Source organism: Branchiostoma lanceolatum, chromosome 2 (genome assembly GCF_035083965.1).
Source record: "Branchiostoma lanceolatum isolate klBraLanc5 chromosome 2, klBraLanc5.hap2, whole genome shotgun sequence".
NCBI classification, from domain to species: Eukaryota; Metazoa; Chordata; class Leptocardii; order Amphioxiformes; family Branchiostomatidae; genus Branchiostoma; species Branchiostoma lanceolatum.
In genome coordinates, this window is record NC_089723.1 from 12,033,331 (window position 1) to 12,049,834 (window position 16,504).

The following is a 16,504-nucleotide window of genomic DNA, read 5'->3' on the forward strand; positions in this document are numbered from 1 at the left end:
ATGTCAGGCCTGGTCTCTCGAACGGCTCCAGTCAGGTAGGTAGCGGCTCCGGTACATCAGGCACCAATCCCGGGTCCGACGGCGGCGACGAGTTGGTCTGGTCCAGCGAGGGACAGCCAGGCGTTAGACCAGGTCGTCACACTGCGGGACCGTAACGAGGAGTCACCTTGGCCATCCAGCAATCAGTGGGGCTGTGCGACCTCGTTCAGATTCCCGATTTCCCGATAGAGGGGGCGGTAAACATTTCCTGTTCTCTAGGATTTCTTTTGTTTGTTTCCGGTTGAATTTATTTCAGACGTTACGCGATTGATTGTGAGATTCGGTGTATGGTTGCTTGGTAGTTTGAATGCGTGTATTAGTGGTGGTGAAAGTTGAAAAAAAAAAAAAAAAAAATCGTCTGAATGGACCGGGATTGTTCACGTAATCGGCACGTTGTTGTCCTGTGGAACCCGGGCAGGGTATTTGGTTTGGATGTGGTGGCAAAAGTTGGTTGAGGAGGAGAAGAGGATTGTATTTAATGCCCTGTTCTTAACGTGTGTTTTAACTATGCAGGTCTTACCGCAGTACCAGGCCCGTCCTCCCAATCGACTCCAGTCCCGGCTCAGCAGGCAGCTTCGTCCGCGACCCAGGCAGCCCCTGCTACTGGTCAGGCTGTAGTCCCGAACCCGACGATGGCGGTGCCCAGTCCAACCCAGCAAGGGGTTACTTCAGCGCAGCAAGCGAGACCAGTACCGAGATTGTTCCAGTAAACGACACGTTGTGGTCCTTGGGAACACGGGCAGTGTGGATGGACATGCAAGGATTTAAGATTGTTTTTTCCTTGTCTTGTTGCCTTGTGTTTTGGGACACATTCCTCAGTTCTCTTCAACGTGTTTTGACTATGCAGGCACATTGTCAGAGCTTCACCATCATACGAGCCCGTTCTACCTCCGGCAGTTCCCTTGACTCTGATGCACCCAGGCAACCCAGGGGATCCTGCCAACAGCTACCAGACGCCAGGCAGGCATCATGTCAGAGCTTCACCGTCCCACGAACCCACTTTACGAATTCTCACCAGAGTTCCCTACGGTTTCATGCCGCCCTCTATAGTTTTGATCCACATGATTTTTGACTAAATTATCTTTGTTTTTATTGAGCTCTATATTATTTTGTGTCGTGATTACGCTTCTCTAATGTTTTTGATTGTTTGATTGTTCAAAATATTTGATTGTTGTTTTCCTTTCCCCTTTTACGTTGTGATTGTTTTTTGGTTGTTGGTTATCTACTTCGGCCTTTCGAAATTTTCCCTGTTGTGTGTCCCGGTTTCGGCAGGTGAGTATGTGTTATTTTGTGTATATGTTAATTTGTGCATGTGTTCCCGGTAAGGCATTAAGCCAAGTGGGAGTGTTTTTTCCGGGTTCGACACTTTGTCGAACAGGGTATGTGTTGTTGTGTACATGTGTTCCCGGTAAGGCATTAAGCCAAGTGGGAGTGTTTTTTCCGGGTTCGACACTTTGTCGAACAGGGTATGTGTTGTTGTGTACATGTGTTCCCGGTAAGGCATTAAGCCAAGTGGGAGTGTTTTTTCCGGGTTCGACACTTTGTCGAACAGGGTATGTGTTGTTGTGTACATGTGTTCCCGGTAAGGCATTAAGCCAAGTGGGAGTGTTTTTTCCGGGTTCGACACTTTGTCGAACAGGGTATGTGTTGTTGTGTACATGTGTTCCCGGTAAGGCATTAAGCCAATTGGGAGTGATGTAATATTTCCCGGATTCGGCGCTTTGTTGAACGGGGTATGTGTTAATGTGTACATGTGTTCCCGGTAAGGCATTAAGCCAATTGGGAGCGATGTAATATTTCCCGGATTCGGCGCTTTGTGGAACGGGGTATGTGTTAATGTGTGCGTGTATTCCCTGTAAGGCATGAAGCCAAGTGGGAGTGATGTAATATTTCCCGGTTTCGGCGCTTTGTCGAACGGTGTATTTGTGAATGTGTGCATGTGTTCCCGGTAAGGCATTAAGCCAAGAGGGAGTGTTAGATATTTCTTGTTTTCGGCGCTTGTGAGTTTAAGTGTTTTTTTTTTTTAACAAGCTGTGAATGAGCGTTGTTAACTATACGTTTCACCAGGTGAAGGGTTACCGCCAGGCTATGGAAATCGCGGGGGCAGATTCTGAGCCATTTTGTAGTGACTTATTTCATTTGGTAAGATGTGGTTTTAGAGTGTTGTATAAATTGAACCGGCTCGGACTCTGATTCTCGGCATTTATCCAACTGTTTTGTGAAAATAAAGTTTATAAAGAATTATGTTAACAAGAATGAATAAAAGGTTTCAGCGCTTTTAGTATGCTACATGAAAATAAACAAAAGATGTATTCTGGTTATTTATCAAGTGTTGGTATTTATGTTTAGTATTTTCAAGGGCTTGATAACATATAATTATATTTGATGGGTTGTAAATTCGCATCATGTTTGTCCCTTCTTGGGCATATTTATTAAAGTCTGTTTATAGTCTGCCTGTTGTGTTCTATATTTTGTCACCGATAAATGTACGCATATGTACTGAGGTACGTTTACGTATATGCGTATTAATGCATTGTCTTATATATATATATATATGTGTATATGTGTATATATATGTGTATGTGTGTGTGTATGTATATGTGTATATGTATGTGTATATGTATGTATATATATATATGTATATATATGTATATATATTTATGTATATGTATATATTAGTTAAGCTGTCGGTACGTGTACACGTTTATACGTATGGTTTAATTAGTGATCTGTTAACTAACTTGATTTAGTGTTTCAACGTTCGATATGCTTCAGCCAAAGTTTTTCGTAATCGTTTATTTTCACTTTTAAGGGATGTTATAATGGAGAAATGAGAATGGGAAGAAAAAGAGAAAGCAATATCAAGGTTAACTTATTACTGAAGTTGTTGAAGTAATTCGAATGAGATTAAGGCACATTGAACATGAGTCTTTATCAAAGGGGAGGCAATATGCACTTTGAGCAAAAGGGGCGAAGAATAGATGATGAGTGAGGGGAAGGAATGAGATATCAGTTGCAGAAGGTTAGCAGTAGATAGAGTTAGTAAGGGATAAATGTGACGTTGTGATGAAAGTAAAAGGTAAGGTAGACTGACAGATACAGCGTTGGCGGAAGACGGCAATTTCCGCATCACCCATTCCGGAGGACCTATGACTACGCATGACAAATAGGAAACTATTTGTCATGCGCGGTCATGGGTCAGAAGGAATCAGGTGATACCTTCACACTATAAAAGGCAACGTGTAACCACAGCTGGGTGTTAGTTATAGGTCCTCCGCCCGCCGACGGAGTCTAAAGCGACCCACCCACCCAAACCCTGGGACATTTTCTCCGGGGGCATAGATATCCGCTCAGGGGCGTTCGCCTCAGCCGATATGAATCGTTAGGCTCCAGACGGCAATTTCCGCATCACCCATTCCGGAGGACCTATGACTACGCATGACAAATAGGAAACTATCGATCAGTGCCGATATTCAAGACTTCCCCGCGGCCCGATAGTGTAGACACGTAACAGGGGTTTACGCAAGGAGGTTGAAAATTCTTAGGTTTACGTCATCTTTAGCCAAAAACTTTAAACAATTACTGAAAGCAAGGGTCTCATTGCTCAAGGTAAATTTTCACGCACTTCACAACTCTTTATTGTTATTGTTAATGTTAATGTTATTGTCAACGTCTCGACACGGGATGTTTCCTAAGGTGGGAAACTTTGGACACTTTGTGTGCACTTTTTTGCGCACTGCACTGGTGTCCAATCTTGGAGACACAGGGGTAGTAAATTAGTGTACATAGCGAGGAAATGTCAGGTTTCACCCTAGTGTCCAAGCTTGCAAACTTGTGGAAATCTTTGTTTCCATGCAGTGTTAAAATAAGAAAAACACCGTGTGTGTCGAAAAATACCACCAGAAAAGTTTTGAACCTTCTCAATTGCACTTAACTTCAGTAGGACACAACAATAAGAACACAAGGATGGGAGCCGGGGAGTAGTGAAGTTGTGCCTGCACCTGTCAAAGTAGTGCCCCTAATTAAATTGACTATTTCAACCAATCAGGTTGAGCTTGATAAATCTGCGCTCTCTCATTGGCTGACCGAATTAGTCCACCTGGCCAGATGAATAAAGATGTGACCTAAAGGTCAGTGACCCCATTTGAGGAAAATAGCCGATCTTCTCCCCAAAACACCCTCTAAAATCGTATTTCGAAGTGTTGTATGCCAAAAATGCGAATGGGATTCTTTGAATATTTGTTCTGCAGGTTTCTCTACTACCACTTTGTATACCAAATATAACAGAACTGATAATTGTGTGGGAAATAGATAATCTTTTTAATCTCTGGTATTTTAATTAATGACTAATCAGCATATTTGCATACCAATTGGGAAGAAATGTATAACAGGCCATTTCTACATATTGGCCTATGCGTATTTGTCTGATCTCATTTCTATGCAAACCGATAGTGGAAAAGGTGGTTGTCACAACACGTAGAACAAATTGATGATCTCTGGCATTCTTAAGAAATAGATAATTACCATATCTGCATACTAATGAGGACAATCAAGTGCATGACCATGACTATTTCTACCTTTCAGCCTATGCAACTTTTGTCTGCTCTCATTTCTTTGCAAAATGAATCACAATATGTCTAGCTAATGAATAATCTCTGGCATTCTTAGATAATCAATAATAAGCATATTTGCACTAGGAAATAATAAGGAAAATAAAGCACATGATGAAGGCTTCTTTCACCTAGCATACAATGTAATCTTTTCTCTGCTTCCATTTATGTAGAAAATAATACTAAAATTCTCATTAAGTTCTTCAAGAACTTGAGTTTAAAATTGCTGCATGTTAATTTCTGCATATGTCCAAAATGTGACCTACCTTTAGGGCCGGGGACAAGTGCACAGCAACGAAACAAGGTACCAACCTTTACAAGCATTCATTTGACAGACAATACACAGGAGTACCTCTGATAAAAGATTAAAATCCCAAAATATCCAACTTTGACAATTTCAGAGCTTCAAACATAGCCCAAATTGTTATTTTCCACATGTCTAAAATGTGACCTTCTTTTAGGGACAAGTGCACAGCAACGAAACAAGATACCAACCTTTACAAGAATCTATTTGATAGACAATACACAGTGGTACTTCTGATAAAAGATTGAAATCCAAAAACATCCTACTTTGACATTTCTAGAGCTTCAAATATAGCCCAAATTGTTATTTTCCACATATGTTTAAAATGTAACCTAATTTAGGGACAAGTGCACAGCAACGAAACAGGATACAGACCTTTACAAGAATTTATTTAATAGCACAGGGGTATTTCTGATATAAGATTGAAATCCAAAAACATCCTACTTTGACATTTTCAGAGCTGCAAACATGTCCAAAAATGTTAATTTGCAAACATGCGTTTGATAGCAAATCTGTTGATGTATATATGGCTTAAATGTGAAAAAAAACAAAGCACCACTTTTGGACTTATAGCGCTTCAAAGCTGGGCACAAATTACGTTTTTGACAAGCCTAAAACACTATTGTTTTGAAGTTGCCCAAGCACTCCTACTTCAGTTTCTTAAAATTTATTTCATTTTAAGCTATTCCAGAAAAGCTAAAAGTTGGTCTTTTGTTTTTCCGTTAGATTTAAGCAGCTGCTCGTAATCATGTAACGTTGGGTAACATAAATTCGTGGGGTACTTAAATTCGTGATTTTTCGAAAACGGGGTATTTAGGGATATGTGCTAGATGCAACATCAGTAATACCGCTAGAAATGCAAACTTGACAGACTAACGTATTCAGAACACTGGCTGAAAAGCTTCGACAACCATGCATAAGAAGTTGGCTACGTCAAAAACTCTCCGTCCCTTATTATCACAGTCTGAGGGCTTCGTGGGAGAAATATACTACATAGTTGTTCGCTGGTTTATAAGACAAATGTCACATCCGCATCCTTCTCAACACAATTATTTACAATACAACTTATTAGAATCTCTTTTGCTAACCTACAACTGGACTCTAAGTGTGATTAATCATCAAAACGCTTCTTTGTTGCTACAACCAATGGCTACGGCATTGCGGTGAATTTTCCTGCCGCCATATTCGTTACCCAGAATCCTGCTATTCGGCAGACGACAAACGTTTGCGAGGGACACTTTTTTGTCTAAATGTTGTGTGTGATAGTGGACTGATGGCGATATTTTCCTCAAAGTTTGCTCTTAGCACAAGCAGAAACACATGGACATAGTAGTATTACCATTTCTACGGCATCCAGCTAACGCCCCGATGAATAATGTACAAATTTCCATTACGATGGGGATCGACTTTGAGTGACGTTCTACCGACTCAACACACGGGTTGTTCCCGGAGGCCTGATGTGTGCGGTACGGCCGTTTTTTCGTGTATTTTTTTTACTTGGACACGTCTATATCCATAGCACTCTCCTCAAGCCAAGGATGGAACGAATAGCTGCTGTATAAAATGTAATTAGCGGTAAGATATTCAAGACGAATCTTCTCTCCCGAATTAATGTTCACCCCTGTCCGACAGCACCGTCATTGTGCGTGCGGCGGACGGTAGTTTCAAGTTAAAATATTATGGTGTCAGCACGACTAGAGACAAAATCTACCATATATATGATTAGTGCAAAGATAGTACATGATACTGACAGAATAATAGAAAAAAAAGGATGGTTTATTGTTCTGCTAGATTGATTTCAGTCAACCATTATCGGAAAAATCCCGAATTTATGTTACCCAACGTTACTAAACTGTGCCCATTTTCAAGTTTTTGGATCTGCGCAAATCAGGGAAAATGGCCCCAAAACTTGTTTGCCCTGTTACCTTGGCAACAATCGGTTTTGAGCAAAAAACAAGTTATTTTGACGGTGTGTGGGCCAAGTACTATCAAAGTACCAAATATGAGCCAAATCGACTTTTGACCACGCCACCATTGTTTGATCCTTACAGACATTTGCTCTTAACGTGTCTCAACAGTTTACAATTGGTTAGGGCGAAAAAAAAGCCAAGAATCAATTTTAAATTGCAAACTGCGCTATATGCGTCAAAATATCGTTATTAGGCCTTATACACACGGTTTGGAGCCGAAAAGCCCGTCTGAATTTTGTTTTCTGTAAAGTCGCGGATTTTAATTGGAAATGATGTAAAACAACTTATCAACATGTCCGAAGGCCTAAACAACTGTTTACAATTGGTTGGCCGAAAAAAAAAAAGATGAATTTGACACTGCAGACCGCGCTATATGCGTCAAAACATCGTTATTTAAGGGTTAATGACCCGCCCCGAGGTGTACATGTATATCGTGTCATAACGCCTGGTCATGTGCTGAAGAGGCGGGTCATTAACGTCATTATCATATAGCCTTTCCAAACTGATCCATATAAGAGTAGACAATTCCTGTATGATGCATAGATCCCTTATACTAAGAATGCATTTTAGAATTTACATTTGTCCTTTTTGAACAGAAGATGATAGATTTCATTTTAAAAACCAACATTTCCACAGATAATATTTAATAACATTACAACATTGGCATTTCAAATCTTTTTCAAATCTAGTATCTATTATCATCATTCCTCCCTGCTGGGTGTCCTTCTGACAATACTGTGGGCGGCTCCACTTACAGTTCCGCCCGTTTAGATTTGACTTGTATTGAAATAGTTTATTCTATTTTGTCATATGCTTACAAAATATTTGATTTATTAGATAGTTAACATATTTGGGAACAAATAAACACTATACGAATGTTACCACAAGCAGGGAAGGGAAGCCAAGACAAGCAGGGGTGACCTGACGGTGGTGTGGCTAGATTTGGCCAATGCATATGGCTCTATTCCACACGCCCTGATCCAGGTGGCGCTGGATCATTACCACGTCCCAGCAGGAGTCAAGGGTATGATCTCCAGTTACTTTGGAGGTGTCCAGCTACGCTTCAGAACAGCTGACTTTACAACACAGTGGCAGAGTCTAGAGAAGGGAATCGTAACAGGATGTACAATCTCCCCTATTCTGTTCATAATGGGAATGAACCTTTTGATAGATGCAGCCGCAAGCAAAGCTAAGGGTCCACGGATGATGTCTGGAGCTAGGCAGAACCCACTTAGGGGCTTCATGGACGACCTCACAGTGACAACAGTATCCCACATAGAGGCCAGATGGATGATAGCAGAGCTCGACCTGATGGCAACGTGGGCGAGGATGAAGTTCAAACCAAAGAAGTCCAGGTGTATGGTCATCAAGAAAGGAAAGATAACCAGCAGGTTCAAGCTTGAAGTACAGGGAGAGCCCATCCCATCAATCGAAGGAAATCCGATCAAGTGTCTAGGAAAGTAGTACGATGACACCCTGTCCGATAGGAAGAACGTCAGCAGCACCATGAAGCAGATAGAGGAGTGGTTGAGGAGAATAGAGAAGTCAGGCCTTCCCGGAAAATTCAAGGCCTGGCTCTACCAACATGGGCTGTTACCGAGGCTGATGTGGCTCCTCACAGTTTACGAAGTCCCATTGACAAGTGTAGAAGAGATGGAAAGAAAGGTTAACGAGCACCTCAGAAAATGGCTGGGTGTTCCCCAAGTTTTACTTCACTGGGACTGTATTCCAGATCAGGTCAGATGCAGCTCCCCTTCGCCTCAGTGGTAGAAGAATACAAGGTGGCAAAGTGCAGAACAGTCATGCTGTACAGAGACTCACAAGACCAGCAAGTTAGACAGGCAGGAGTCGCGACAAGAGCAGGGCGTAAGTTCCAGGCAGACGCTCTAGTCTCAAAGGCAGAAGGGATGTTGATCTTACGAGACATAATAGGAATAACCAACACTGGAAGGCAGGGTCTGGGTTCTTCACACTTCCAGCAGTGGGGAAAAGCGAGCAGGAAAGAAAGGGGAGCTCTTATACAGACAGAAGTGAGGCAGCTTGAGGAGGAAGGGCGGAGAGCCAAAGCAGTAGAGCTAGCAACACAGGGGGCTTGGACTAAGTGGAACCTCCCCAGTAGGAAAATAACGTGGTCAGAGCTGTGGAAGTTGGAGCCATTCCGTATTTCTTTCCTGCTGAGATCTGTTTATGATACATTACCGTCCGCAACTAACCTGTGCAAGTGGGGATTAAGGGAGGACCCAGCGTGCAAGCTCTGTGGTGAGAGAGGTACCATGGCCCACATCCTGTCCGGTTGTAAAACAGCGCTGTCGCAGGGGAGGTACCGGTGGCGACACGACAGAGTTCTGACTACAATAGCGAGCATCCTTGAAGTCGAGAGGAAGAAAAAACGCCACTTAGTGACGAGACGCGGTCCAGCAGTCACATTCGTCAAAGAGGGGGAAAAGAGTCGCCCGGCAACAGCAAGAGCGGTCAACAACATTCTGCAGAAGGCAAAGTCATGGGATCTGAAGGTGGATTTGGGAAGGAGACTGCACTTCCCTTCAGTTGTTCAGACAAATCTGGGACCAGATGCGGTGCTATGGTCAGAGGAAGGGAAGAAAATCGTCATCATAGAGTTGACAGTCCCATAGGAGGAGAGGTGTGAGGAAGCGTATGAGAGAAAGAAGAACAAATACCAAGACCTGCTACAGGATTGCAGGGATAAAGGATGGCAGTCCTGGCTGTTCCCAATAGAGATTGGGTGCAGAGGATTCCCAGCGCAGTCAGTTTGGAAGATGATGACGTCACTAGGGATAGCAGGGAAGGATAGGAAGGCAGCTATACGCAGGATGGTAGAGGCTGCAGAGAGAGCCTCATGCTGGCTGTGGAACAGGAGAGAGGAGGTGTGCTGGAAGCCTGGAGGAGCGGATGGGCAGTGAGTTGGCCACCACTGCCGGCCCGACAGCAGGAGGGTGTTACGGATAAGGGCCGAAACACCCAGTGAGAGCTGAACCGTCTGATGACATCAGACTTACTCCAAGCAACAGCACTCCACTTACCTTCGGTGAGTGGAGTTCAACAAGCATCATAGAAATCTGATGTATTTACCAAACAAAAAGATAACCTACCCCCCCCCCTCAACATAATGGGAGGAATGATGATCACGGGTGTGTTATGGCGTCATAACACATGGGCAATGGAGGCTTCTGATTGGTCGACGCCATCTGGCTATGTGATAACAGGCCTTATGCACCCGGTTTGGAGACGAAAACCTATCTGAAAGTGTTTTCTGTAAAAGCGTGGATTTCAATTGGGAATGATGTAAAACAACTTATTAACATGTCCGAAGGCCCATACAACCGTTTATACTTTGGTTGGGCGGGAAAAGAACGAAAATGAATTTTAGACTGCAAACCGCGCTATATGCGCCCACCGAAAAGATGTAAGGACCAAATTGTGAAGAACACGGGCTTAAACAGTCGGGAAGCAGGGGCTAGGGCAAGGGACAGGACTGCTTGGAGGATCCTCCTGGAAAACAAGGGGCCAGTTTCTGGCCTGAGCACGTAGGCAGGAGGTAGGCAGCGTTATAAGGACTTAGTGTTTCAGGCCTTAAAACACAGCTTTTGGACGGAAAATCAACTTCCAATTTTTTTTTCTGTAAGGTCGCGGATTTCAATTGGAAATGATGTAAAACAAGTTATCAACATGTTCCAAGTCGAAAACATTCAATTATAAGTGGTTTGGCGAAAAGAAAATCAGGAATAGATTTTACACTGCCAATGTCGTATAAAAACGCCGCAAAACGTGTTTCAGGCCTTAAATCACAGCTTTTGGACTGAAAAATTAACTTCCAATCTTTTTTTCTGTAAGGTCGAGGATTTCAATTGGAAATGATGTAAAACAACTTATCAACATGTTCCAAGTCAAAAACAATCAATTATAAGTGGTTTGGCGAAAAGAAAATCAGGAATAGATTTTACACTACCAATGTCGTATAAAAACGCCCTAAAACGTGTTTCAGGCCTTAAATCACAGCTTTTGGACGGAAAAATCAGCTTTCAATTTTTTTTCCCCAACATGGCGGATTTCAATTGGAAATGATGTAAAACAACTTATCAACATGTTCCAAGTCAAAAACATTCAATTATAAGTGGTTTAGAGAAAAGAAAATCAGGAATGGATTTTACACTGCCAATGTCGTATAAAAACGCCCCAAAACGTGTTTTAGGCCTTAAATCACAGCCTTTGGACGGAAAAATCAACTTCCAATCTTTTTTCCTGCAAGGTCGCGGATTTCAATTGGAAATGATGTAAAACAACTTATCAACATGTTCCAAGTCAAAGACAATCGATTACAAGTGGTTTGGCGAAAATAAAATCAGGAATGGATTTTACACTGCCAATATCGTCTAAAAACGCCCCCAAACGTGTTTTAGGCCTTAAATCACAGCTTTTGGACGGAAAAATCAACTTCCAATTTTTTTTTTCTGTAAGGTCGCGGATTTCAATTGGAAATGATGTAAAACAACAATCCTTTCGTCAAGCCGATGCTACAATTTCTGTAAAAAAACAAACTTTTTGACGCCTGTGTAAAGCTTTTTTTGTTGTATGGTTCTGAAGTCTGGGGACCATTCAAAAGTCCAAAATCCTCCCCAATTGAAGCAATACACTTAAAATTTTCCAAACTGCATGCAATCTTGCTGTGATGGCGGAATTGGGCAGGTACCCACTTAAACTAGAAGCTTCCATCAACGCCATTATACATTATATAAGAATACGCCAGAACATGTCAGCCCATAGCCTTTCAGCAGACGCCCTTTTGTGTCAATTTGATCTAGATACATCAGGTGCTAATTCCTGGGCTTCTGGAGTTCGCAAGACGCGAGAGGAATGCGGTTTCGCCTATGTCTGGCATTCACCCCAGACTTTTGTTTTAAACTCTTCTCAGATTATTCCATCCATTCACCAACGTTTGAAAGATATGTATTTCCAACATTTTACAACAGAAATGCGAAACAACAACAAATTACGAACGTACAGATTATTTAAGAATACTTACCACGAGGAGAAATATTTAAACATTACAAACTCTCGACACAAAACAGCAATCACAAAGTTTCGGATAAGTTCACACAAACTGAACATTGAAAAGGGCAGGCAGAACCGCATTCCTCTGCAAGAAAGAATTTGTCAATATTGTAATTTAGATAGAATTGAGGACGAAAGTAATCTTGTTGTGGAATGTACATTATACAATGACGAGAGAAATATCCGTAAGACTGAACCTTCCCAATCTGCTAAATTCCTATTTCACTATTGTCCATTCTGGACTTTTGATAGTATAGAGTCACAGTCCAGACTTCAAGGATCTGTTTTTTTGTAAATATTTCTACATCATTGTGCGCAAAATTTGAAACTGTAAACACTTTTATCCTTACTGCTCTTATCCTCTCGACGTGGGGAGGGCGAGCCATCTTGCGGACATCGGAATCTTCCACACACACTCACACACACACACACACCTGAAACCTGTTTTGAAATTGATTCGAGCTGATGATACATTTAGAATGACTTACTTAAGACGGATGCTAGCTTTTTAGCAATGTGTATATAGTTGTGTAACCATTTGATTTCTGCTCAGTAATCTCTATGTTATGTAAATTAGGCTACAGGTAGATTGTTGTTGTAAAAGGAGCAGAGTAAGTTAATTAGATTAGGTTGGTTGGAAAGTATAATTACGAAACCTAGGAGAAATGAAGCGTTCTGTATTTGCTATCCCAGTATTTGCTATAATTGTTGTTGTGTATGCGTATGTAATTGTAAATATGAACAAAACAAAGACGCGAGGTTTAAACATAGGCCACCTTAATGTGTGCAGTCTACGCAATAAGATCAATGACTTAGCCCAATTGATGAACCAAAACCAGATACATATAATGGCTGTAACAGAAACACACCTAGACAATACCATAACAGATGGACAACTTTGTATAGAAGGTTACAGTTTCGTAAGAAAGGATAGAAATGGCAGGGGCGGGGGTGTAGCAATTTATACAACAGACATGATAGTTACCAATATCAGAGAGGATCTTATGCTCCCCTCGACAGAGGTACTTTGGATACAAGCCCATTTACCCCATGTTAGACCTTTTCTAGTTGCAGTTTTGTACAGACCACCAAACTCAAATGCTGGTTATATGGATAACTTGGAACTGATGTTAGATAGAGCCACATGTGAGCAACAGGAAATATATATTTTGGGTGATTTTAATATTGACTGGATTCAGAACTCACATACGTCGAAGAGACTGAAGGACATGACAGAAAGTTACAGTATGAAACAACTAGTAGCTGTACCCACAAGAACTGTAAACAGAGGTCAGACAGTGTCAGCATCTTGCATTGACCTTGTTTTCACCAACCAATCGGAGAAATGTTACAATACGAGACTACACACCGTCGGTTTTTCTGACCACGACGCTGTAATATTCACGCGCAAATCCAAAATTCATACAAAGGGACCAAGAACAGTACACAAGAGGCCATACAAGATGTTCAAGGAGGAAGATTTTCTGTCTGATGTACATGAGGCACCGTGGCATCTGGTCTACAACTTTGACGACGTCGATCAGGCAACAGACATGTTTACAGACATCTTACAAGGCATATGTGACAAACACGCTCCTGTCAAAAAATTCACCGTTAGATCCAACTCAGCCCCTTGGCTAACCTCGGACATACAGGAAGTGATGAAGCTAAGGGACGAGGCAAAGAGAGGAGCGAAAGCCACTGGTCTTGAGTCTGACTGGGCAGTTTTCCGAAAGCTGAGAAACAGGGTTGTGTCATTGTGCCGTAAGGCAAAAACTCGGTTTTTCAGAGAAACCTTCGAATCGTGCTCGGGAAGTGCGAGACAAACGTGGAATACTATCAACTCTCTTTTAGGGAGAAAGCAAACAGTAAGTCCAACTGGCATTGTAGCAGATGGGAAGCTCCTGACCAAACCCAAGGATATAGCAGACCACTTCGCTGGATTCTATGAGGATAAGGTCACTAAGCTCCGTTCCTGCATGGACCGCTCGGATACCGATGGATTAACATCTGAAAACTCACATCCGTTAAACTCTGATGCGTTGCCTGGTCAGCCGTCTTTCTCTTTCGATCCTGTAACAGACAAGGACGTGCACAAAATCCTCTCACAACTTCAGGACTGTAAAGCACCAGGTCCAGATGGTATCGAAAACAGGTTGCTGAAGATAAGTTCAGATACCATAGCTGGCCCAATGGCTTACATCATCAACCTGTCATTTACAACAAAAACCTTCCCCACACGATGGAAACATGCCAAAATTATTCCAATCCCCAAGGATAACAGTAAGCCACTGTCAGGGCCAAACTCAAGACCTGTGAGTCTTCTCCCAGCTTGTGGGAAGATATGTGAGAGAATCGCTTCTGAGCAGATTGCATCCTACATACTCAAGTCAAATTTTCAATCAGAGGCACACAATGCTTACAGAAAACTACACTCCACGGAAACAGCCCTACTAAAGATGACAGACGACTGGCTAGACAACATGGACAATGGTTTCATGACAGCGGTAGTGTTACTAGACTACAGCGCAGCATTTGATTTAGTGGACCACACTTTGCTTTTAAAGAAGCTCACGACCTACGGGTTCACAGGGGATGCATTATCTTGGACTGAATCGTACCTGACAAACCGCAAATGGCAAGTATACACAAATGGAGCCTACAGCAAGCAGAGAACCTTTTACTGTGGTGTGCCACAGGGAAGCTGCTTAGGTCCGCAATTGTACAATATTTATGTAAATGACATGCCGGAGTCTGTACAAAATGGGTCACTAGACCAATATGCTGATGACAGCACGGTTCACACACGAGGACACACATTGGACGACATAACAGAAACTGAAACAGACTTAGAAAGAGTGGCAACATGGTCAGATGAAAATATGCTGAAACTGAACAATGGAAAAACGAAGACGATGCTGGTGGGAACATCAAAGAAAACCAGAGAAGCGCCACCTTTGGAGCTGGAACTCAGGGGACAACGTCTGGAACAGTGTCCCACAGTAAAGTTACTTGGACTGCACCTTGATCAAAACCTCACATGGGATAACCATATAACTCACATAGTGAAGAAGTGCAACAGCAGCTTAGCACAGGTGGGAAGAGTTAAGGATGCATTACCACTTCGACAGAGAATAGCCGTAGTCAACGCCTTGATAATCCCACATATAGACTACTGTTGCTCAGTATGGGGCAACACAACACAGAACAACATAAGAAGACTACAGGTGATTCAGAACAGGGCTGCAAGGCTCGCTCTGGGCTGTGATCGTGACACATGTGGAAACCAGGCTGAAGACCTTGGGCTGGCTGACCGTTAGGGACAGAATTCAACAGAAAAGCCTTGCCACATTTAGACGGATAATGTTCACCAAACAACCTAGGGTCCTGTATGACAAACTAACATTCCAGTCAGACATCCACAGCTACCAAACACGCTCAACCAGAACAAACGCAATCAGACTTTCAAAACCAAAATCCAACTCTCAGAAAAGGCGCTTCCTGTACAGAATGGCTCAGCTATGGAACAAGACCGGCGGCAATTAGCAAATAATGGGACTGTAATTATTGCTTTTGAACTGTAATTAATGCTTTTAAGGAATTTTTGTCCTCTACTGTCATGTTGTATGTCTTTGTATATCCCGAATGTAATGTGTAAATATTGTGTAGACCACAGGAAGAATAGCCTCTTATGAGGCTAATTGTGGATCTAAATAAAACTCAAACTCTATCCTTTATAATCATATACAAGATAAGTTCCCTAGTTTTAAATATATAAACAGCACTGAAAAATTCCTATTTATTATGAAACTGAACAAACCATGTATTACGAGCTCCATATCTACATACATCTACAATTGCCTTAAGAAGCGAGAAGAAGTCGAACCTTTAGATAGTAGACAAGTATAGATTAGTCCTATTAGACATAGTAAGATATCACATTTCATTACGTTATATTATCACCACTGTATGTATTCCTTTGCTTATCACCATGACCTGTACTTAGCTTGTTTAAGCATAAATGTACAATAAAGGTCTTTCATTCATTCATTCATTCATTCATTCATTCATTCATTCATTAACATGTTCCAAGTAAAAAAACAATCGATTACAAGTGGTTTGGCGAAAATAAAATCAGGAATGGATTTTACACTGCCAATATCATTTAAAAACGCCGCAAAACGTGTTTCAGGCCTTAAATCACAGCTTTTGGACGGAAAAATCAACTTCCAATTTTTTTCTTCTGTAAGGTCGCGGATTTCAATTGGAAATGATGTAAAACAACTTATCAACATGTTCCAAGTCAAAAACAATCGATTACAATTGGCTTGGCGAAAAAAAATCAGGAATGGATTTTACACTGCTAATGGCTTAATTTGGCTTAAAACAGCGAAATAGAGCCTAAAACAAAGGTTTTCGACGGAAAAATCAACTTCCAATTTTTTTCTATTAAGTCGCAGAATTCAATTGGAAATAATGTTAAACGACTTATCAACATGTTCTAGGTCAAA

At 41.8% G+C, this 16,504-nt stretch overlaps 1 protein-coding gene across 1 annotated transcript; it reads left to right on the top strand.

The window, feature by feature from the left end:
* Positions 1-9,556, top strand: LOC136426826 (uncharacterized). The gene is made up of 5 exons (XM_066415547.1): positions 1-35; positions 553-762; positions 887-1,010; positions 7,815-8,383; positions 8,656-9,556. The coding sequence occupies exons 1-5, from the start codon at positions 1-3 to the stop codon at positions 9,554-9,556; spliced, it is 1,839 nt and encodes a 612-aa protein (XP_066271644.1).
* The last annotated feature ends 6,948 nt before the right edge of the window (positions 9,557-16,504 follow it).

Excerpts from the sequence above, each read along its gene's own strand:
- LOC136426826 (XM_066415547.1), top strand. The coding sequence starts at position 1 with ATGTCAGGCCTGGTCTCTCGAACGGCTCCAGTCAG. Across the intron at positions 1,011-7,814 it reads AGACGCCAGGCAGGCATCAT|GGAAGGGAAGCCAAGACAAG; the intron begins GTCAGAGCTTCA and ends TACCACAAGCAG. Across the intron at positions 8,384-8,655 it reads CCGATCAAGTGTCTAGGAAA|ATCAGGTCAGATGCAGCTCC; the intron begins GTAGTACGATGA and ends ACTGTATTCCAG.